This window comes from Bactrocera neohumeralis, chromosome 6 (genome assembly GCF_024586455.1).
Source record: "Bactrocera neohumeralis isolate Rockhampton chromosome 6, APGP_CSIRO_Bneo_wtdbg2-racon-allhic-juicebox.fasta_v2, whole genome shotgun sequence".
Lineage (NCBI taxonomy): Eukaryota > Metazoa > Arthropoda > Insecta > Diptera > Tephritidae > Bactrocera > Bactrocera neohumeralis.
This window is the reverse complement of record NC_065923.1, coordinates 11,277,405-11,301,500: the sequence shown is the minus strand read 5'-3', so window position 1 is coordinate 11,301,500 and position 24,096 is coordinate 11,277,405. Positions and strand designations below refer to the sequence as shown.

Sequence of the window (24,096 nt, the reverse complement as noted above, 5' to 3'; positions counted from 1 at the left end):
ATGCGTCTCTAGAGTTATGAGGATATATAGTAAATATAACTATAATTTCGGTATTGAGCATTATGTAATACATAACCTTGAATCGCACATCAAGAAATAAACTTGGGTATTTACTATTTTTTAAAATTTCCGTAGAAATCAAAGATCTTTGAGAAACCCAATACCAGTCCGAAATCCGCTTCGAACACAACGCTGCCTTTCTGGCAGACATTTTGAATAACGGTAAACATTTCCGTTAACATATTCTACAATTTTTGATTCGTTCCTTCTCTGCTCTTACCAAAAATGCTCCATACGTACATTTTTACACATACAAATGCATATATGTCTGTACGTACATATGTTGGCTTGAACCTATACGTCATGAACATTTCAATTAATCAACAATAGAAATGCATTCGAGCAATTTACCAAATACAAAATACTTAAATTATCGAACAAAATTCTAAAATACTTTTAACAACAACATGCAAACACTTACATATGCACGCGCACATATACACACACATATTTATATTGGAATATACCAACACTTACAGGTCTAGGTGTGTCTGCTTGCACCTATGCAAGAAAAAATTGCAAAAAATCTAGAAATTCCTAACATTTCTTATGAACACACTTGCCACCAGGAGCATGCGGCACTCACTCAAGTGTATAGTTTATATAAGTATGTACATACACACATGTTTATTGTAGTGCTTGTGCTTATGTATACACTACAGGTGGCAAACAAATTAAAAAAAGCGCAGAGAAAAACATTATGTGTGAAAGTATATACATATATATGTATGTATGTATATGGTTGTATGTACAAATGAGCTTTTACATACATACGTTGAATAAATAAATCGAAGAAACGACGCAGAAAAATGCAAACGTTTACACCTGACTGGCTAAGTATTGCAAATACCAACATAAATATGTACTCAAGTTTAAGCACTTGTGAATGCCAATGACCCGGCAGGAAATTTATGATCATAAAACTACATCTTGAGATCCAGCATTCATTATTGGATAATATTCGACCGAATAGACCACGTTCAGCACGCAGTGAAAGAAATATAATAGCCGAAGCTGAAAGTGTACTCGAGGACTGAGGAGAAGCGATTCGGCACCGTTCGCAGCAACTTGGACTGACGTATGGAACGACTTGGCGCATTCTATGTTGAGTTCTTAAATTGAAAGCGTACAAAATACAGCTTGTGCAATAACTGAACACGTTCGACCTTCCCAAGTGACATGGCTTCGTTCTATGGGCTCTTCAAAAGTTCCAAGCAGATCCGACGTTTTCAAGCCAAATTTTGTTCGGCGATGAGGCCCATTTCTGGCCCAATGGGGACGTAAATAAGCAAACTTCAGCATTTGGGACGAAGAGCAACCTGAAAACATTCAAAAACTGCCATTTCATCCCGAAAACCACAACTTTTTGGTTGTATAAATTTTTCGTCATCAATTAACATTCAGTTATTGCATTGAAAAGATATCTTCGTGAAATTTGGCACAGATTATTTTTCCAGGCAACACTACAATCTCGAACAAATTGCTCATATTCAAGCGCTATATCTTACAACTGCCATTCAAATCGATCCATAACCTTCTAGATAAATACCTTCACAAACCTTAATTCGACTTGAAGTCTGTTTATATCAAACAACATGGCCAGAATGAAATAGCAAAACCTTTTCGGTTGAATGAAAACCATTTACCCGCGATTGCGCTTCCCTACTGGGCAAGTGCATACGCATGCACATAGCTACATAGCATTACATTTATTGCCGGCTGCCGTTGCCGCCGCTGCTACTCTTTCTCTCGCGGCATTCGCGCTTGCTGGTTAAAAACATACTTGCACCATCACACTCATGCATAAATGCATACACGCCGATCAAAGTGTTGCTGCTGCTGCCTTCCTCGAGAGCGTTTTGCTACTGCTGCAGCACACAGCTCGCCCTCTTGGCCATCAAGGTAAAGAAATACTCGCATGCACTTACTCAGTAGTTGTTGCTGCCATAAGATATGCGCATACATTTCGCCAAGCGCGCCAAGCACATTTCAAATAATCGATGTTGCACCGATGACGATGATGAAAATGGCAAAAGTGTTGCTGCTTTTTTGATTCAGTTCTTGTTGCTGTTTGGTTTTTTCTTCTCTTTTTGTGGTGGCAAACACATGCTGGTTGTTTAACGGATGCAAAAATTAAATGCACAATCAATGTGGTATGCGGGCGAGAAAAAAAACCAAAAACGCACACACTGCAATTGCGGAGAAAGTGTTGAGGAATATGTTGAAGCTGTTGGCTTTAACACCGTATGATCAGGCAAGTACGTCGAAGCAATGATGCAGGCAAAAACAAAAACTAAAAACGAAAGCAAGTATAGTATATCCCAAGGCGTTACAAATGAAGCAAAAGTTGGAAAGAGTATTTGTTATTTGCACAACGACTGCTGTTGTTGTTGTCCACCACGTGAAAAAACATGTACAAGAATAAGCGTATAGCACAACAGTGCGCCACAGCGTACATCTATTTGGTGTTCGGTCTGTTTACAAGAATTTTACCGAGCATTTGCTAAAGAAAATATACAATTAATACATTTATGGTACTTCTCATTATCGTCATGGTCGAAACAACAAAAAAAAACACATTTTGTTACAAAAATATATTCATACTAAATAAATGGCTTACGGGCTTCATTAAGTAGTTTTTATACGGAATTTATATGTGGTATGTCCTTACATATATAATGCTAAAGTTAAGACCCCGCGTCCTTACATAAAACTAAATATTACAATTATTTCTAATTAAAAAATATTATGAAAACGTTACTTCTGAAGTGTTTCAAAAAATTAAATTTTATATTGACTTCGATATTAAATTTATTAGTTAATTGTAAAAAAAATCGAACTTCGAAGTAAAATATTTTGGTTTCGAAGGCTAACTTCGAAAAACGAAGAAACTATATTTTAACTTGTGATCTTCAAATAAAATTGGTTTGGTGGGATTTGGTTTAATGCAAATTGTTAAACACTTTTATCGACAAGGTGCACCGTGTCGTATGATGAACATTTTTTTTTAATTTATGCATAAAACCACCTAATGTAATAGCTTAAAAACGATTTTTGGGAATTTTGAAAAAAAATTATCAATTATTATATTTTATTTCTCTAGGAGCTATTTTCACAAGGACCGACGGTATAAGAAAACTTTTTTTTTTTCGTTTTTCTTTGTATTAAAAATATGTCCCTTTTAGTCTGATCAATTCGTTGTTTGATCAAACCAAAAATGTTATGGAGGACTATAGTTTTGAGAAAAACGCGTTTAAAAATATACTGATTGGACTGATTGAACTGAGTGGCGACACCATAGAAGCATGTGTGTTTTTTATGTTACTTTTAGAAATACATATTTGCTATAGAAATATGAAAACACTTAAGAGGGGAGATACCTCTAGTACCGTCAAAAAAGGTAATTTTTCCAATTTTATTATGGAAGAATAAAAACAGATCACATCCGTTTTTTTTTTGCATATACATATATTAAGAGGTACTATTTAACTACAAAATAAAAATTATTTTATGTCCAAAAAAAAAATGGCGGAAATATCAACGATCCCATTGATTGACATTTTTTTGCGGCCGTCAACTTCCTAGCTAGACTTCTTATCTGAAACGAAAAAAGTATTTTTTTAATCGGGAAGCTTATATCAAATGCATAGTAGAGGGGTTTTGAGAATTTCGAAAAATTGGAAATGTAGGCCAGAATTTTGTAAAGCGGTGCCATTTTTTACCTGTGTTTTTCGACATCAAAATAGCTAAACAACTGTCAAATGCCATTTTTCTCGGAAAGGCGCTCTAACACGCACTTGAGTATAAAATTGTCAATAAAATACGCTTTAGTTCAAGTAAATAGGTTAAATAATTCGCTCGCAATTTTGACGGTCGCATGAAAAAAGTTAGTTTCGAGGAAATGAGCTTCAAAGCTCTCCGGTTGTATAGACCGCAGCATGAAGTGCAATGGTTCTAGGGCCTATTTCTTCGAAAATATTCGAAGAAACCAATAAAACTTCGGGACTATATTTTTGAATAGTTTTTCAATTGATTACAGCGAATTTTTTTTTTTAATTTTTGGAAAATTCTAAAGGTATATCCATCCGTCCTTAATGTTTGTCTGACATTTTTCTCTGCAAAATTTTTATTTATTTCTTTACTGTTGCCAAAAAATCAGATTTATAGATGAATAGTTGACGTTAGGCAGCCAAGCAGTAATCCATGTCAAATTTCGTGAAGATACCACGTCAAACGCCAAAGTTTTCCATACAAGCATTTGATTCCGTACATTCAGTTTGTATGACAGCTATATGCTATAGTTAACCGATCCGAACAATTTCTTCGGAGATTACATTTTTGCCTTTAGAAAATAATCTGTGCAAACTTTTGTGAATATATCTTGTCAAATGTGAAAGCTTTCCATACAAGAACTTGATTTCGATCGTTCAGTTTGTATGGCAGCTATATGCTATAGTGAGCCGATCTGAACAATTTCTTCCGATATTACATTATTTCTATTAACAATAACTCAGATAAAATTTCGTGAAGATAAATCGTCGAATGAGGAAGTTTCCCAAGCAAGCATTTGATTCCGATCATTCAGTTTGTATGGTAGCTATATGCTCTAGTTATCCGATCTGAACAATTTCTTCGGAGATTACATTTTTGCCTTAGAAAATAATCTGTGCAAACTTTTGTGAATATATGTTGTCAAATGTGAAAGCTTTCCAAAAAAGAACTTGATTAACGATCGTTCAGTTTGTATCGAAAGCAGACTAAATGTTAAATTTTTCGATATCGGCAGTTCCGACAAATGAGCAGCTTCTTGAAGAGAAAATGATGTTTGCAAAATTTCAAAATGATATCTTAAAAACTGTGGGACTAGTTCGTATATATACAGACGGACGGACGGACAGACAGACGGACGGACATGGCACCTAGCGGATACATCGCTTCGACAGTTTGACTATTCCTTAATATAATTTCTGTTTCACGTATTTGCCAAACCAAATGACTTGACTATTTTATAGCAAGTGTTCTCAGATGATTGTTCGGATTATAATAATATTGAGCTTATTTAAAATTTAAAAGTTTTTAATGGGATATAGTCAAGAACTAGTGAAAATTCTTTTCTGAAACCCAATTTTATTTATATTTTTATTTTATTGTTGCTTGAAATAAACATTGCAAGCACGCTGTATTTTTAATATCTTTAAAAAGTTCTCTACTTGCCACAGCATGAAGCATACTAATGAAGAAAAAGAATTCGCTATGTTTGTTGTTGTAGTTCCATATTACTTTTATTGCATTTGTTGTAACCGCATGGTAAATAGCGACCGCAGACTGCTTAGGTACAACAACAACAACAAAACGGCAACATTTAATAACCGCTCATGTAATATTTAACCACATCTAATGCCCGTGTTTCGAGCAATAAAACCCTCTGGCCGCACGGTCCCCACCAACAGCTGCGCCTCTTGCAAGCAATTGCCACCTTTTTCCCTGCTATACATACTATATATTGCAAAAGTAATTTGCTCTTTTTGCACACATACCGTATTTTCGTCAATGCTACGAGCTTTGAATTTTTATTTTGCAACTTTTTGTTTTTGCTTTCATGTTTTTTTGTGTGCAACCAATTTGTTTGAAATTTTTCGCTTGATTTGCCTTGAAATTCTACACATTGACTATTATCTTCTCTTCAACAAATCTGCCTCTCTAACTGCTTGCCTCGTCTCCAAGCCTTTTGGCGTGTGAGAGTGTGTGTGTGCTGTCACCAGCTGCATGCAACAGCTGTACATAATGCCTGTTGTGGCATCGTAGTTGTTGCCGCATGTGTGTGTGTATGTATAGTGTGCTGCAGAGGCCATCTCCAATCGCTCGGCCATCCTTGGTATGCTGTTGGAAATGATGGAATGTCACCACACCACACCAAGCGGGCGACTAAGCGACGAGCAGAGAAAAAGTATGCACGTAAATAGCTGGGACGGCAGCAAAAAGCTGTGCTGCGAATATTATTATGGCTCATGACAACGTCCGGCAAGAATTATTGCCAACAAACACACACACTTTGTACTGTGGATCAGTATTTACACACATGTTATGTGCTCGTGCACAATTTCGGCATGAGTTGAGTCCGAGTTGGAGTTGCTGTTGCCTCAGTAATTTTACCAAAGTTCTTCTTCGTTCGTCTGCAAGAGATAAATTAATTAAACTTTATTAACTGCCGACATATTTTTGCGCATTCTGTGCATTCTTTGTTGTTTCGTTGTTTTTTCTATTTTGCCTCTTCTTCTTGCCTTGGTTTCGACTCGACTTCGTTGACTTTTTACATGCGGTGCAAGGCATACCAAAAAGTTTGCCCTGCAACAAGCCATACATTGTTGCCTGAGGAGTTGTGATTGAATTCAGGTTTGGTGTAGGTGCTTCGTACCGTTTTTCTTTTCCATTTTTCTTGTAAAATATTTGTAAGTATTACAGAGGAATTTTTATGGAATATCAGTACATCGAAAATTCCGGCTTTAATTATGCAAATGTAAATAGTTTAACTCATTAGAGACCATCAATTACCCTTTTGGTAGCAAGTTGAGATTTCAAAGATAGGAACCATCAATAAAATTCCTCCATCACTTATTTGTGAATTTCGCACATCTCGTCTTTCGTTTGAGAATTTCTTTATAACTCAATTTTAAACTCGCTCAAATATGCATAGAGAAGGTCTGAGGCTGGCTTCGTATGATGAGAGAACCATTAAGAGCTAATCCATATGTTTTATAGTTAGACCTATATTTGAAAACTCTTCTTCTTTACTGGCTGAGACATCGCTACGCAATTATAGCCGAGTTAACAACAGCGCGCCGGTCGTTTCTTCTTTTCACTACGTGGCGCCAATTGGATATTCCAAGCGTAGCCAGGTCCCTTCTCCACCTGGTCCTTCCAACGGAGTAGAGGTCTTCCTCTTCCTCTGTCTTCCTCTGTCTGTGTTTCGCTGTCTTTTAATTCGCTGAACTATGTTAATGTCGTCTTATAACTCGTACAGCTCATCGTTCTATCGTATGCGATATTCGCCGTGGCCAATGCGCAAAGGACCATAAATCTTTCGCAGAACTTTTCTCTCGAAAACTCTCAACGTCGACTCATCAGTTGATGTCATCGTCCAACCCTCTGCACCATATAGCAGGACGGGAATTATGAGCGACTTACAGAGGTTAGTTTTTCTTCGTCGAGGGAGGACTTTACTTTTCAATTGCCTACTCAGTCCAAAGTAGCACCTGTTGGCAAGAGTTAATCCTGCGTTGGATTTTCAGGCTGACATTGTTGGTGGTGTTTATGCTAGTTCCCAATTATACGAAACTATCTACAACTTCAAAGTTATGACTGTCAACAGTGACGTGAGAGCCAAGACGCGAGTTTGACGACTGTTTGTTTGATGACAGGAGATATTTCGTCTTGCCCTCGTTCAGTGCCAAACCCATTTGCTTTGCTTCCTTGTTCAGTCTGGAGAAAGCAGAACTAACGGCGCGGATGTTATCAATATCATCGGCATACGCCAGCAGCTGTACACTCTTATAAAAGATTGTACCTGCTCGATTAAGTTCTGCAGCTCGAATAATTGAAGAAGTCGCACGACAGGGAGTCGCCTTGTCTGAAACCTCGTTTGGTATCGAACGGGTCGGAGAAGTCCTTCCCGATCCTGACTGAGCTTTTCGTGTTGCTCAACGTTAGTTTACGCAGCCGTATTAGTTTTGCGGGGATACCAAATTCAGACATCGCAGCATAGAGGCAGCTCCTTTTCGTGCTGTCGAAAGCAGCTTTGAAGTCGAGGAAGAGGTGGTGTGTGTCGATATATTTTACAAAGAAGCTCATGCATGCTCCTTATCAGTTCTTCGCCGCCGTGTTTGATGTTCTTCGGACGGATAATTGCTATTCGGCCTTTTTCATGATCCGGCAATGGAACGTCTGCTCCATCGTCATAGATTGGGGAATCGGGTTCGCTGTCTCCAGATGTTATGCCTTCACTGCCATTCAGCAAGCTGGCGAAGTATTCCATCCATAATTTTAGTACGCTCTGGGCATCGATTATTAGATCACCTCTGGGGGTTCTACAAGAGAATGCTCCGGTCGTGAAACCTTCTGTTAGTCGCCGCATCTTTTTGTGGAATTTTCGAGCATTACCCCTGTCGATAAGCTTGTCAAGCTCTTCGTACCTACGCATTTCGGCCTATCTCTTGTTTTGTCTGCAAATACGGCTCGCTTCCTTCTTCAACTCTCAGTATCTATCCCATCCACCACGTGTTGTGGTCGATTGAAACGTTGCGATAAATAACCTTTACAACAATTCCCGCTACACAGTAAATCGTAATGGGAACAAAGTTAAAAAAAGACTTACACAACTACGAAATCTTTCAAAAATTCTTAAATTTTTTAACTTATCTTGGTTTAAGTCATACAAATCATGAATTCCAACTAAGCTGCATTGAAAAAGTACTCACTTTTTGTTGGTTTCTAGGAACAGTCATCTAACTACAAAACACCAAAAGAATTTTCGATAAGAAAAATCTTAAGTGAAGTGTATGAAGTTCGTAAAAAAATTGAGAAAATTTTATTAAGAAGTTCTAAATTTTTGACCACGCTAAACGTGAACTTACAAAATTTTTGTGCTAAATGCATTTTGGATCCACTGAACAATAATCATATTAAATTCAATGTTCCAGACTTTTCTATTAATTCCAGCTACACGTTATCTTACACTGAAGACCTAATTACATGTTTAGATTTCAGACATACTTTATGACCTAAAGTGTTACTTAAATACCCAGCCCCAAATTGGCATTCATGGCAAATATTAAAAAAAAATATTAATCAATGTAGCTTACTTTAAAACACGAGCGCTATCTAATTGCAGCATCATTCATTTTAAAGTCCCACATGAGACCTTTCAAAGAGTATGAGAGCATTAAATCAAATAGTAAAGCACATGTGCAAGACACAAAAGAAAAACAACAAAAAAGATAATGGAAACAGTGATTAGTTTACTTACCCACAGCTTGACATTTGCAATGCATTTATAAAAATATACATAGATACACACACATACATACATATCCATATACATATCTACCAAAAAACTCCTGCATAAGCAATGTAATAAATATGTAATCTCTTATTGTGGCTTTGGTTGAGGGCGCACTGCACTCAGTATGCCCCAGTGCAAGGTTAATGTGCCACAAACCCAGTGCCCGCATGACTCGAATACCCAAATACACACCTGCATATACAAATGTTGGCAAATTTCCACACACACACAAACAGCGGATTTAATATGCTCATGAGACGCGGTGCTAATGTTACTTGCGTCTTATGAGTGCAGGAGACTGCAAATCTCATATTTAAAAACAACAACAAAATAAACAATTACGTAGTCATTAGCGTTTACTGTTGGAAATACACTCTTACATATTAATATGTCGAATGCCCTCTAGGAAAGTGAGACCCATAAACGAAGATGAAGCTGAACTCTACATGCTGCATATCAGTAGACAAATCAAGTACTCATATCGACCATTAATATTGTAGACATAAATACGTCGAATATGAAAATTCGCAATATTCAGAGAAGATAAGCCGATCTTGCAGTCGTCGCACTCGCGACTAGACTCCCACGTCAATGTTGGTAATCATAACTTTGAAGTCATAGATAATTTCGTCTATCTTGGAACCAGCATTAACACCAACAACAATGTCAGCATCGAAATCCAACGCAGAATAAGTCTTGCCAACAGGTGCCACTTCGGACTAAGTAGGCAATTAAGAACTAAAGTCCTCTCTCGGCGAACAAAGACCAAATTCTATAAGTCACACATCATCCCCGTCCTGCTATATGGTGCAGAGGTAAGGACGATGACAACATTTGATGAGTCGATGTTACGAGAAAGGTTCTGCGGAAGATTTATGAAGAAAAAGGATCTTTTGCGCGTTGGCCACGGCGAATATCGCATTCGATGGAACGATGAGCTGTATGAGATATACGACGACACTGACATAGTTCAACGAATTAGAAGACAGTGGCTACGCTGGAAAGGTCATGTTATCCGAATGGACGAAAAGTGTTCGACGCAGTAACCGCCGGAGCAAGCAGAGAAAAAGGATGACTTCCAGTTCGTTGAAAAGACCAGGTGGAGAATGACCTGGCCTTGCTTGGAATCTCCAATTGGCGCCACATTGCAAAAGAAGAAACGACTGGTGTGCTATTGGTAACTCGCGAAAGAGGTTTCTACGCCAGTAAAGAAGAAGAAAGCGATCCTTTTTCAAGTTGAAAACTTAATACAGGGCTTGAAGACAATACCAAAGTTTCGAGTGTTGCAAAAATAAGAAAATCTTTTGGGAATCGCCTAATAATTCTAAGACCATCAATTTAAAGAAATGAAAGCATTAGAGAGATAGCAGGGGATCTTAAGATCTCTTATGGTTCAACTTCACCATACATATTTTGGTTATGAAGCATGACAGCTTCCTACCGCAGCAGAGATCGTTTCATCGGTCAATCAGGAATATTATGTCATCCTACCATGATTTTGACTAACTTTTGGGCCAAACACGATCGTCATGCTCAACTTTTTACTATTTTCGAAACTGAAAAATCCACTTAGTGTAATGCGCCATGAAGTGAATTTTAAGCCATTAAAAGTCATTCGCTGAAGGTAATGCAAGTTATGGATTAAACGTTGATATGATTATATTGGCTCAGAGGCCTATTCAGTAGGCTCCTAGTTTCAGATGATAGATAAACCTATAAGGCCGTTCGTCTATTGGAAACTCTCAAAACCATATAAGTACTTATTAAGCGTCTGGCATCCATGCCATGTTTTATTATAAAGAGATGTAGAGATTACTATATTACTCAGTAATAGCTTCTAATAATCAGACTACAAGCGGTTTGAAATGTACAAATTTGTTTGGTTTTCGAATTTCCAAACAATTGGGTATTTACTTTCCACTTCAAGTTCATCGTCTCCATTTGACGAACTTCAATTTCCATATTCACGGAATGCCTTTTGGGGTTATCTGAAGTTTTCCTACATGGTACTTGTGAACTCTCGCTTTTGTTACTTTACAAGACTCGTTAGCATTGTTGTACTCACATCAGCAGCATAGCAGTGCCATAATAATTATGACAAGCTTTGAATGTGCAACTTTGAGTGGCAAACACAAACTTTTATTTTATTTTTTGGCATAAATACATATGTGCTTATACGCTACACATACGCACACACACACACACATGTTTATTAATATTAATGTATCTGCGCCATATATGTATATTGCAACTATTTGTTAGCCAAGAACAACAGCAACACACAAAGCGAAGATTTATGGCGACGCCTAATTCAATTGCTTTTGGCAGTAATGTGATTGCCGCACTGAAGGCGATGCGACATTTCGTCGTCATTGCGGCTGCTGTTGTTGTTGCCGCTGCTGTTATTCTTGTTGCTAGTGCAACTTTTGGCAACAGCCCCACTGTGTGTTGGCACGCCTTTGTTTCGTTTGCGGCGTCCGCTGTTTTTATTTGCCTCCGGCTTTGGCAAATTTTCGGCCGCCCGCAGTTGCAGCATGTTGCAGTTAGCAGCGGGCAGCAGCAACAAGTGTGCGTTCAGCATTCACCAGCGACTAATTGGTCACGACAACGACAAAAGTCAAATTGCTGTTGTTGCAAGCTGCCAATGCTGTGGCCACAATTGTTGTTGCCACGTCGGCAGTTTCGTTGTTGTTGCTACTAAAAGCAGAGAACTGTAAAAAACTTGTTGTGATTTTGTTTTTATAATTTTGTTTTTTTTTGTAATCACAGTGCGCATTAACGCCGACTTCAAATAAAAAGCAACAACATTGGCATTTGCTACTTTGCAGCAGCAGCAACAACAACAGCAGCGCATTAATTTTAATGCAATTCGCTGCTATTATTTTAAGCGTTATTTTTTATGTTATTTTGCATAACAATGAAAGAATAAATAAAAAATAAATATTATTTATTTGACAATAAAATGTAATCGATTCTTTAATACGGTGATAATTATGCAAAACCGAGAATTATTTCAGAATTATGGTAATTTGTATTTAGCGATCGATTGATATGTATTTATAACTAAGTAATTGCATTACATATAAATGTAAAAATTAAATATTTTTATTGAATTGGCATCCAAAAGTATGAAGGAAGGAAGGTTACAGTTAAATATTATTATTCTTCTTCTTTCCTGGTATCGATACCGCTTACGCGGTTATAACCAAGTTAACAACAGCGCGCTAGTCGTTTCTTCTTTTCGCAATTTGGTGCCAGTTAGAGATTCCAAGGGAAGCCAGGTCCTTTTCCACCTGATCTCCCCAACGGTGTGGAGTTCTTCTTCTTGCTCTACTTCCCCCGGCGCGTACTGCGTCGAATACGCTCAGAGCTGAAGTGTAATCATCCATACGGACGACATGACCTACCCAGCGTAGCCGCTGTCTCTTAATTCGCTAAGCTATGTCTATGTCGTGTATATCTCGTACAGCTCATCGTTCCATCGACTGCAGCATACGCCATTGCCAATGCGTAAAGGACCACAAATCTTCCAAAAAAACTTTCTCTCGAAAACTCGTAACGTCGACTTTCAGATGTTGTTGGGGTCTGTGCTGATCAGCTCGTCTAAGATAATAAGCACAAACACCAATCATATACAATTTATGCTAAAACTCCAACCAAATGTGAGCTATAAGACATCATATCTCATCAGTAAGAAGATAGATCTCATAAGTCTCCAATATTATATAGTATAAATATCAAATACACTATACCCAATATATAAATATATATAAAATATTATTTTCAGTTGAAGTTTGTTTTGAGGTCCGATAAGGGCTGATAACATTATTCTGTGACTACCCATTACTTAACATATTGCAACGTTTCGAAAATAAAACCATAAAATGTGTCAAATCGGATGTCTATTTGGTCAATTATTAAAGTCTACCAAGATCACTAATAACCCGTTTATTGAATTTGCCATGTGAAAGCTTGATTGTTGAATAAATTTCACTTTCATATTTTTATATGCCCGAATTGCCATTTCAAGAACACTCACTGAGGATTTTCAATGTCTTTCCAGAACTAAGATCTGGCTTTCTAGGCTTATCAGACTCCACTTAAATCCGTATGCTCTATATTGCCCTTTTCAACGAGCAAAAGCTCGACGAAATTGTTCTTGAAATTTTTCTTGGAATAAAAAATACAATAATTTGTATACCCTAAACAGGATATATAAGTTTGCCTATAATATATACCATATAGTATATTTATGAATGATCAGCATAACGAGCTGCGTCGAATTAGTCCCTCAGCTTTTAAGACATCAAACTAAAATGTTACAGTGTCCTGTTCTCAAGAAACTACTCATTTATCGGAACCGCTGATATGGAACTATTATTGGAACTCCCATACAAACTAAATGATCAAGATCAAGTTCTTCTATGGAAAACTTTTCTATTAACAAAAAAACATTTTCAAGAAATTTGGCATAGAATATTGTCAAAAGCAACGGTAAGTTGAAAAAGTTGAGATCAACCATTATATGATACATATACGTAGCTGCCATACAAACTGATCAAAATCAAGTTCTTGTATGGAGCCTTTTTTATGAAGGTTATTATGGCTTCAGTGCAAACGAAGTTGACGTTTTGTTTGACAATCTTAGTTCAAACTGAACCTTTTTGTCTTAGTTCAAACTGAACAATGAAATTGAAAAGTCCGTCACACTTCCAGAAATTCGACTTTTTTCTTGACTTACGCAAGAAATAATCTCGCAATCGGAGCATAATCACAGAAAGTGAAAAAAATTGCCAAAAATAATTAAGGTCAATCACGACCCTTTCTGGAAAACGGCCATACATTACACATTTCTAAGTACATATATATAGATGTAAGTATGTAAATGCGGTTGCATGTGGTTACAGTTGCAGGTAAAAAAAATCCAGATTCTATTGCTGTGAGTCAATTTGGACATATGGCAAATGTTGCAATAAAAAAAATTTAAATTAAAACATGCAAAACACACATGTGAGTGCTACATGCAAGCTCGAGCGTGTGTGTGTGTGTTTGGGAGTACTTACCCATTCACTTTCGGTATGATTCGTGCTGTGACACCAGCGCCAAGGCACCATCATTGCATGCTTGCCATAAATTAATCCTCGACAGTTGTTTGTTTCCATGGCAAAATGAATGATTTCTTGTTGCTGTTGATGCTGGCGTTGTTGTTTTGCTTGTTGCTGCTTGTGTGATTGAATGTTAGTTGTTTGTGCGATACGATTGCAATGGCAAATGCAAACGGCCAGCAATTAATTGAAAATTCAATAGGAAATTAACATACAACGGAATTGCAAGTGGGCACGTAATACACACATACACGCACACACGCCCGCACATATTCACACGTGTTTGCGTAAACACATACTTATGTGCTTACTTGTTATGCATTTATGAATGCTCATATGTATGGGTCTAGTTTGAAGTACGCATGCAAATGTGGAGTACTTGCAACATCGCCAATAACACACACATACAAGGCAAGCGCGTTGCGCTGCAAAACAGCAAAACAAATTCTCGGAGGCATGCAATAATAATGCTGCCCGAATGCGTGGTCTACGCAGATTTACATAGCAAAAGTATCCTCGAATGATCGGAGTAGTCGGGCGAGGAACTGGTGGTTTGGGCCTGTAAATATTTGTTTTAGTTATTTATGTTTTTATTTGTAAAAGCCTTACACATTTTTATTTATGTATAGCGATTAATGACTTCTTACGAACGACTTTTGTACTAGTTTTAGAGCACTCATATACATATCTTCTGATCAAATTTGACCCGGACTGGATCGTTACTGCATGACCAAACACTGTGTTATGTTTGTATGAAGTTCAATATCCATATATCAATGAGGCGAAAACTTTATCTCTTTCAAATGTTGGCCGCTGCTATATCTCAGATGGTCCATCCGTTCAGTCCAATTTTCGATGACTCGTTAGAGCATTTCGACTGGTTTCGAATGACAAGAGTGAAGTTTTGCTTCAAGGCCTGAATCGAAGCAGAATGCCCACAAACCACACCAAACCTTTGTTTTTTCTGGATGAAATGCAGCTCTTGAATGCCTTCAGGTTACTCTTCCTCCCAAATGCGGCAATTTTGCTTTTTTACATACTCATTGAGTCAGAAATGGGCTTCATCACTGAAAAAATTGGCTGGAAAATGTCAGATCTTCTTGGAACTTTTCAAGAGCCCATAGAGTAAAGCGATGTCCCTTGCTTCAGTTCTTCCACAAGCTCAATTCTTTCAATTTAAGATCTCGACGTGAAATGCGCGAAGTCGTTCCACACATCAGTCCGAGTTGCTGCGAATAGCGCCGAATCGACTCTCCATGGTCTTCGTGTACACTCTCAGCTACAGCTGGTATATTTTCTTCACTGCATGCTGGACGTGGTTGATTCGGTCGAATATTATCCAATAATGAAAGCTTGGTCTAAAGATGGACCGATTATGTTGACCATAAGTTGTGCTACGCGAATCGAAACACGATTTGTAAACGTTGTTCAAGCGTAAGTGTTTCCATGATGAAATGCCAAACAATACTGAACAAAATTCTCTCTGCATTTCAATAATTCGATTTGGATAGTTTCTGGAAATAAGTTGGCATAGTTTAAAGGCAATGTTCGTTCGAAGTTTTATCTTGAAAGAAAGAATCAGATGGAATTTAAAATTTCGTTATAAAGGAAAACCGTAACATAAGAATGTTAGAAGAATATTATGCACGAACTTGGTTGAAACCGGTTGAACAGGTCGCGAGATATGTGATTTTACCCAAAAGTGAGCGGCGCCACGCCCATCGTCCGATTTTGACACCAGCTCGTATAAAGCCCTCTCATACCACCTCGGGAGTTAAATTCAATGTCTCTGTCTCTTCATTGCGATATCTTAAGTTTTACTCAAGTTACAACCGTTAAGTGAACAAAACTTGTATACTCTTTAGCAACATGTTACAAGAGTATAAAAATAGCTAAAAATCAGTGTGGTAGTTCTTGAGTTGAGAACCCAGCCGGTTTGACTACTGGGTTTTATAGCATCTATTATGCGCATATGTACATGAGTCTAAATGTGTGTGGATTTTTATTTGGCAATATTGCAAATTTTCTATTCTCTTTTTGCTGCTGCAGTTCGGGCAATAAATCGATGAAAACTACGATTGTATGCAAAACTAGAATGAAATGAAAATTCACAAATGATTTGCCGGAAAATGTCAAATAAATCTTTTTTCTCCGTAATTTTTTTTCTCCTCTGTCTACCATGAATTGAATTCGAATTTTTGCATTATGAGAGTGTGCGCGCGTGCGTGTGTGAGTGTCGATGTAGAAATAGTGCTTTTTGAAGGCATTATATAGTATTTTGTGTGGTTTATGAAATATTTGTTGCTAATGCACATGCAAATGAACTGACAATATAGAAAATTCCACAAATGTAAATTTTAATGTTTCGAGGCGCACAACTTTTTGCCCGGCGATAGTGATTTGCGTATGTAGGTGCGTGCACACACACACATGATTACATACATACACACATACTAACTATATTGAGTCTCATATGTGGGCGCTTGGCGCTGTGCACCAAAGGAAGAGCGCTGCGAGAATGCACGCAGGGGGATTTGTATTGCAATCATAAAATAATTTACAAAATGAATTTAGAGAATTATTTTGTTATTTTTGTTTTTAATCGAAAACACAACGAAATTGAATATTTTCATTGAAAATTATTTCGTTTGGCCAGCGCAAAGTATTTGTGGTCAGTGTTAAGCATTCGACATTCGCTATGGGACAGTAATGTATAGAAAGTGGGAGGATGCTGCTGCAGGAAAATATTTATTTCTCCTTTACCCCTTCTTGGGACTTCCTGCTGAACTTTGTGCATAGCTTTAACTTGAAATTGTAATTTTAAAGCTTTACAGGACAAAATTTTATTAGCTTACCACATATCCAGTTAAGCTGCTCTGATTAAGTTATATTTTTGATATTAAAAGATCTCCAAGGAAGCTCAATTGATTCTCTCATAGCTTGGTATATTTCTTTAATTTATTGCACTACTCTGCACTAAAAAAAAGAATAAAGAGTTTGTACGATGGTCCAATAATTTTTTAGCTTACAAAGAAAAACGAAAAGTGTGGAAAAAATTACTTTTTATTTTTCAACATAGTCTGTTTCTTGCTCGAAACGCTGGATCTAGCGATTCTCGAACTTAAGCCCGTCTGGTAGTTAAGTTTCATGAAGAGGTCTGTAAAACAGGCTTCCGTGGCTGCGATAACCTTCACAAACTTCTGCCGGAGATTTACTTTTTGCAGTTTCGAAATAAACGGGAGCGAATCTGAAAAACCAAACTGTGCATGCAAATGCCAGAAAACGGTGGCCGATACCTTTCCGATCAGTCTGACAGTCTTTGCTTTGTTCGAAACAAACGCGACGGATGAAGACCGCTGTTTCGACTACCTCTTGCATAATATGAAATTATCGGCTTTTGTCACGTTGTCCTCCATGGTAGCCGTTTACGGAACAACTAGGTTAGGTTAGGATAGACTACACTAGTCGTCTGTCACGCTATACATAGACCAACTGGTCCCTAGTAATTCCAGATAGAAGTTCAGTTTAATTTGAACTGAAGAATTCGTCATACATGACTCAACACTTTTTTCAAACTTTAAGAGTGGCTTGATATCCAGTTTTATACATATCTAATTTCTAAGACAAGTTCTCGATAAGGCTGGAAAGAAGCATAGGAGGTGTTTCAGCTGCACTTGTGCACTAGCGACCTGTCATTAAGGCAACAATCGACCCGCATCCTTTGGAGACAGAGTGGGGACTCTTGGCGATCCCTAAGGCACTCGACCCCATCATAACCCGTCTATCAGATCTTTCGAAAAATTCATTGTGTACGGTTTTTAATACCTTATGTATAGTATACATCTACTGTCTCCCTGCTTCTAAAGACATTTTCTGCGATGTGAGATTATGGTCTTAAGAGTCGCTTGGCTATCGACGTCTTACTCATCCTCTGTATGCTGTTTCCTGCGTTGTTGGCCATCTCAGCCTCTTTACTGAGACCCCAAAGACTTTCACCAGGAAGTTACTGCAGTATTGCGGAAGTTGAAGAGTCACATAAGATCCATCTGCGAGCAATAAATTTCGGCGACCAATCCATTAGCTATTTTTGATTCGTCTGTGAAGAGGGAGAATTTTTTGATATCAAGATTTTTTATGTTCTCCAGTATCTTAGATTTGTCGTTTGCGTAAATCCGCTAATTTCATGCACTCACTTTCTTAAACTCTCACAAGAATTTAAGTCACCAACGACCATGGAACATGTGGACGAAATAAACAGATTTCCCAGCAAATTCTTTTACAACTCTTTCCTCGTCATTCATCCAAAAATGGACGGAATTTTAAATATCTTAAGCGCCCATAGGGCAGCAACGTTGCCTATCCTCTCCACCAGTCGAACAAGCAACAGTGAAGTTTTTCATTGTCGGCTTTCAGCGCCTTGTTGGATTATTAAGTTGTTAAGTCGCGGTGTTGCTGAGCTGCGTCATCCATTGTTTGATGCATTCATAATCGATAAAAAGAAACAGACGCGGCGCAACAACAACAACAATCTACAAGAAAAATACCGAAAAAATGTTGCGGCAAAGAAGACAATGCTTGCAAAGACAATCCACTAAAACCGCAGCTTGTGCGTTCCCTGAAGCAGCAGCATTAGCGCTGCAGTACCATCAGCAAAACAAACAACAAAAAACAACAACAACGGCAATAGCAACTGATGTTGATGTTGCTACAAGCGAAATCCGTACACTAACAACAGCTAAAATTTGGCAAAGTTTCAACTCATTGTCGATGATTCGTCGGCTACAACAACAATAGCAAAAACAACGCAACCGCGACCATTGCCGCTGTTCTTGCTTTTTTGTTGTTGTTTTCGGCGATCTCCAAAAATTAGATGCATACAACAACAACCACAGCAACAAAATGCAAACGGCCCGCAGATGAATGTGATGTGATGGCCAACAACAATGCCAGACAGAGCGATTGCAATGCGACATCGAACCAGAATTTTTTAACGACAATAACAGCGCATTTAATAAATGCAAAATAACAGCAACAACAACAGAGAGGGGCGACGACTGTGACAACCATACGTTGCCACATAATGTGCGACTGCTGTTTGAAAAATGTTGCACGAATGTTTATGCAAATTAGCATTAATTGACGCTTCTGTATTGATGTTGCGCCAGGACTGATTGTTTTGCCCCATCGACGGGGTGGTGATAATGCAACTGCCCTAACACATTAATACTAATATTGGTTTACTGTTATTCATGTTTCTATGTCTCAATGAGGCAATTAATAGCTTACATGATTATTGCAACAAACTGAGAGCAGTTGCTGAGATTGAATAGAATTTACAGTTACTTAAAAATTTAAATAACAATAAAATGATACGAAAATCAAATTAAATACCAGTGCGGTTCGATAACAACTTAGCCTCGGTAACCAAAAGATCCACTAAGCTAAGGTAAAGTGCACTCTAGAATCACTGTCAAAATTTCAGCAATATCCGACCAGTGAGTTCGTTTTGACAATGGGTAGAAGAGATCGTGCCCACAAATTTTAGAAAATAGAATAATAACAGTATTGAACGATGACTGGATTCTGTAGTGAAATCAAAGAGCGCTGTACTCGGAAAATTTTCTCTGTTTTCTGTAATGACGGTTTGCTGATTGTACGGCAGGCAAATAAGCCATGAGGTTTTTAGATTAGGTTAGCTTAGGTTAATCTGGTAGGCCAATAAGCCACGCATAGACCAGTTTGGTTCTTTGCGATACCAGATGGAGGTCTTTTGCTAAGTCGAAGAGGATGACGCGAATTTTAACAGACTCTACTGCCTTACTATATATACCTCCCCCAGTGTATCATACAATGGGGACCCCAGATGCTTACAGCGTGGTCGTGCCATTGCGGGACAAGTGAACAAGAGATGCTCCCTTGTTTCTATACATTTCCTGCAGTGTCTCTTTTTTCGAGTATTAATAGGAATTTTGTGTACTTCCGTTCCACCGTTTCACACATGACTTTTGCAGTTTTGCACCCACGTAGCTCATTCCATTGGATTTTGATTTTCACACGTGGATCTTATATTATATGAAATATAAATCTGTTGGCACGATGGATGTCATGTTTGCCCACTCTGAATTTATAACCCACTTAGCTCCTCCTTCGCCAGAGCCAAATTGATCGAACTGAACAAGAGATTATTGTTCCATCTACTTTAACCTTAAAAATTGAAAAAGTAACACGCTGGACTAAACTTGAGTCAACTTAGAAGACTTTCGCCGCTAAGGAGGCCTACTTTGATGGACTCCAGTAAATATATTTTTGAGATGGGCAAAAGTATATCGAGATAATCGGATACTACCTGAGAAATAAATCGCCAATATCCAATACTTTCGTTTTTTTCACCACTCTTGACTTCTTCGTTTTGTAATACCTGTTTGTATACAGGGAGGTACCGATCTGAAATTTTTGCTCTTCAAGAAGCTGATCATTTGTCGGAACCGTCAATATCGAACCACTATAGCATATATCCGCCATAGAAACTGAACGATTGAGATCAAGTTCCTATATAGAGAATATACATATATATGAGAAGTTGAGGTTTTTCTCTTTCTCCTTTTCGAGCGATTTTTTATCAAATCTACTAATGTAGTAAGGATTATCGAAAAGGAAATTTCAAAAATGTTTTAGATTAGCACAAGGCTTTCGTTATTCGGGTTTTCCTATATTATACATTTTAAGTCATTACCGCCTTTTTATTTCCTTAACTTCTTCAGAAAGCTATATGCATAGGACATATGTATATTTGTACGCATATAAGTTCTCAAACACAGGTTCTCATTAATAACTTGAAGCGACATCTAGCGGTCGTTAGTTAACATTTACATATTTGGTAAATAGCCAAGTTTCACAAGGCTTCAAACTCTTATCATAGTCAAGAGATGTCGCGCCTGGCGTTTCTTAACCCATTAATGCACATATAGGCTTTTTCTGTAACTGACTTTTTAGAGTTGTGGAATATCTTAAATTGTTCGTCGATTGCATTGCTAATCCACTTAATCAGCACTTTTGATAGTATCGGACTAATTTTGGAGTTTTGCACTTTCTTTTCACATTTTTTGATTTTTAGCCGCACCATTCACATGTATAGTATATGTGACTAAGATTTTTTTGGTTCAATACTCTTAACGTTACTCCACTTTTTTGGTTTTAGTGACCTTGAACTGCGAATTGAAAGAAGGTTCCTCACAACCTTCTGGAAGATTTCTGGAAGATTTTTGCGCTTTTCCAGGCCCCTTATATCGAGTTTTATACACTATTCTGATGATGACAATATGTATTATCGATAAATTATGTGAATTTAAAAAAAAATATGCGGATTTCCAAAATATTTGCCAAACCAAATTTATTTTAAATAGTTTTCAATAACTTGTTTCAGCAATAAACAGCTAATATCAACTTATTTTCAGTTCTAGGGCATATTCAACGGATTTAGTTCGCGAAAAACTGATCACAACTGTGGCTAGACCCGCCAAGAAAACGAAACGCAAAGTCACTGTTGTGGGATGCGGCCAAGTGGGCATGGCTGCAGTGATGAGTATACTATCGCAAAATGTCTCGAATGAAGTGTGCATCATAGATGCCAACGAGAAATTGGTGAATGGCGAAAGCAAAGACATGCAACATGGCTCCGTATTTCTAAGGGATGCCACAATTGTTGGCAACACAGATTTCAAAGCTTCGGAGGACTCAGCTGTTTGTGTTGTCACAGCTGGTGCACGGCAAAAGGAGGGACAAACGCGTTTGGATCTGTTGAAAACGAATTTGAAGATTTTAGATCAAATAATACCACAACTTGTCAAGTATTCACCAGATATGATATTGGTTATGGTCTCGAATCCCTGTGATATTTTGACTCATGGCGCTTGGGTGATTTCGGGCTTGCCTAAAGAACGTGTAATCGCTACGGGCACACACCTGGACACAGCACGTTTTCGTTATTTTATTGGACAACGTCTGGGTGTCGCACCCAGCTCGGTACAAGGCTATATTATTGGTGAACATGGTGATAGTTCAGTGGCAGTTTGGAGCTCTGTGAATGTGGGTGGCATACGTTTTGCCGATCTACTGAAATGTGTGGGTTCCGAGGGGGACACCGATCAATGGGGTGAAGTGCACAAAAAAGTCGTTAAAGCAGCCTATGAAGTGATCGCCGGTAAAGGTTACACCAATTGGGCAATCGGTCTGACAACGGCGTCTGTAGTTTCGACAATTTTGGATAACAAAAAAGAGGTAGTCACAGTTTCTACCTCGGCAAAGGTAAGTTAAGGCACTGATGCGTCTGCTGATGTATAAGGATTATAACTTCATTTGCTTTTAGGATCGTCAAGGCATTGAAAATGATGTTTTCTTATCCTTACCGGTAGTGCTCGGCGCGAATGGCGTAACCTCCTATATAAATCTACAACTAAGTGAGAGTGAACAACAAAATCTGTGCAAATCAGCCGAAGCCATAGATAAAGCGATAAAATCTATATGTGGTTAGTCGGCGAGGAAGAGAAAAAAGGATAGTGACGTTCCATTTGAATGTGTTGATTTTGTATTTGGATTCTATTTTATCTTAATGATCAGAAGAACAATAAAAACAATTTCTTAAAATACACTTGTTATTTTAGGAAATTGTTTTTCTTTTCTATTAAAGAGTTTCTTAGTTTCTGTTACTGATTGTTCGATATTTTATTGAAACGTGCAATGTTATGAGGTGGAGGGGCTGAGAGGGAAAAGGTCAGCTATCTCTTATTGCTAAAGAATAATTATTTTTAGTTAATTATAAGGGGTTCTAATGGGTTTTTGAGGAGTTATATGAAATTTCTTATAATGAGCTCAGAACATCCTACGAATCATTATAAAACAGAAGAACTAAAATCGTACCTGGAAGCCTGTGTGGAAAAATGTATCTCTCAAGATGTATGTGCAGCTATAATTTTTACGGTAATGACGACAATTTTATTATCACCCTAAATGTTCTATCTCAATTCTATCTTCTGTTCTCGAGTGCATGAATACTTTTTAACTTTCTCTTCGTAGATTACCAGTTTCTATACTACTAGTTCGGAGCTGGTCTGGATAGTATGGTTTTATATGAATAATATAAGGAAAGAGACTGCCTGTTTTATTTAAATAATTGCGGATTTCAAGAAGAAAACCATGATATCAAAATTTTACCGCTTTCTTGGAAACATTTTAATTTACGAGTACTTCGAAATAGTGGTCTTAGTATTATTTAAAAATATTTTTATCGTCAAACCACATTAAATTCTTTCGAATAACTGTTTAATCAGAAGTCCCCAGTCTTATTTATATTTTATATGTCGGACTGTTATTTTTAACACTGTAGATGCGAACTCCACTGTATGCAAGCGGTGCGTCAACATTTACAGTTAAACTGCAAGCGAAGACCGGCAAAAGGTAAACGTGACAATGATCGCGTGGAAGGCAAATATTGGCACCAGAGCGAGACCTATATCAAATGCATGTTTGTATAAGTAATGCAAGCAAGAATTGCAACAACACAATGTATTTTATATTTGCATTGATTTTACTGTTAGCATTAAAATTAAATTTGCAAAAACAAAGAAATACTGTGTGTTATTTATAAATGGATGGTTTTGCAAGTATACAAGTTGAATAAATATAATTTCAGATTTACTAGCAAAAAAATTACAATGAAAAATAAACATTTATTTATGCGTCTGAAAATTATTGCTAAAGTCAATTTACGTTTCAATTAAACTGTTTACGAATTCCAAAATAAAATTTAAAAGAGTTCTAACTTAATATCTCTACTTCTAAATATACCATTATCGAGTTAAGCTGTTATGCTTGCTT

General features: G+C 37.5%; 1 protein-coding gene across 1 annotated transcript in view; it reads left to right on the top strand.

Moving 5' to 3' along the window:
• Nucleotides 1–22,836, top strand: part of LOC126763554 (L-lactate dehydrogenase-like) — a 176,512-nt gene extending 153,676 nt beyond the window's left edge. Inside the window, exons 2-3 of the mRNA XM_050481170.1 lie at nt 21,678–22,527; nt 22,589–22,836. Coding sequence (XP_050337127.1) covers nt 21,678–22,527; nt 22,589–22,753 — 1,015 coding nt within the window. The 3' untranslated portion in view covers nt 22,754–22,836. The remainder of the gene's footprint in view (nt 1–21,677; nt 22,528–22,588) is intronic.
• The last annotated feature ends 1,260 nt before the right edge of the window (nt 22,837–24,096 follow it).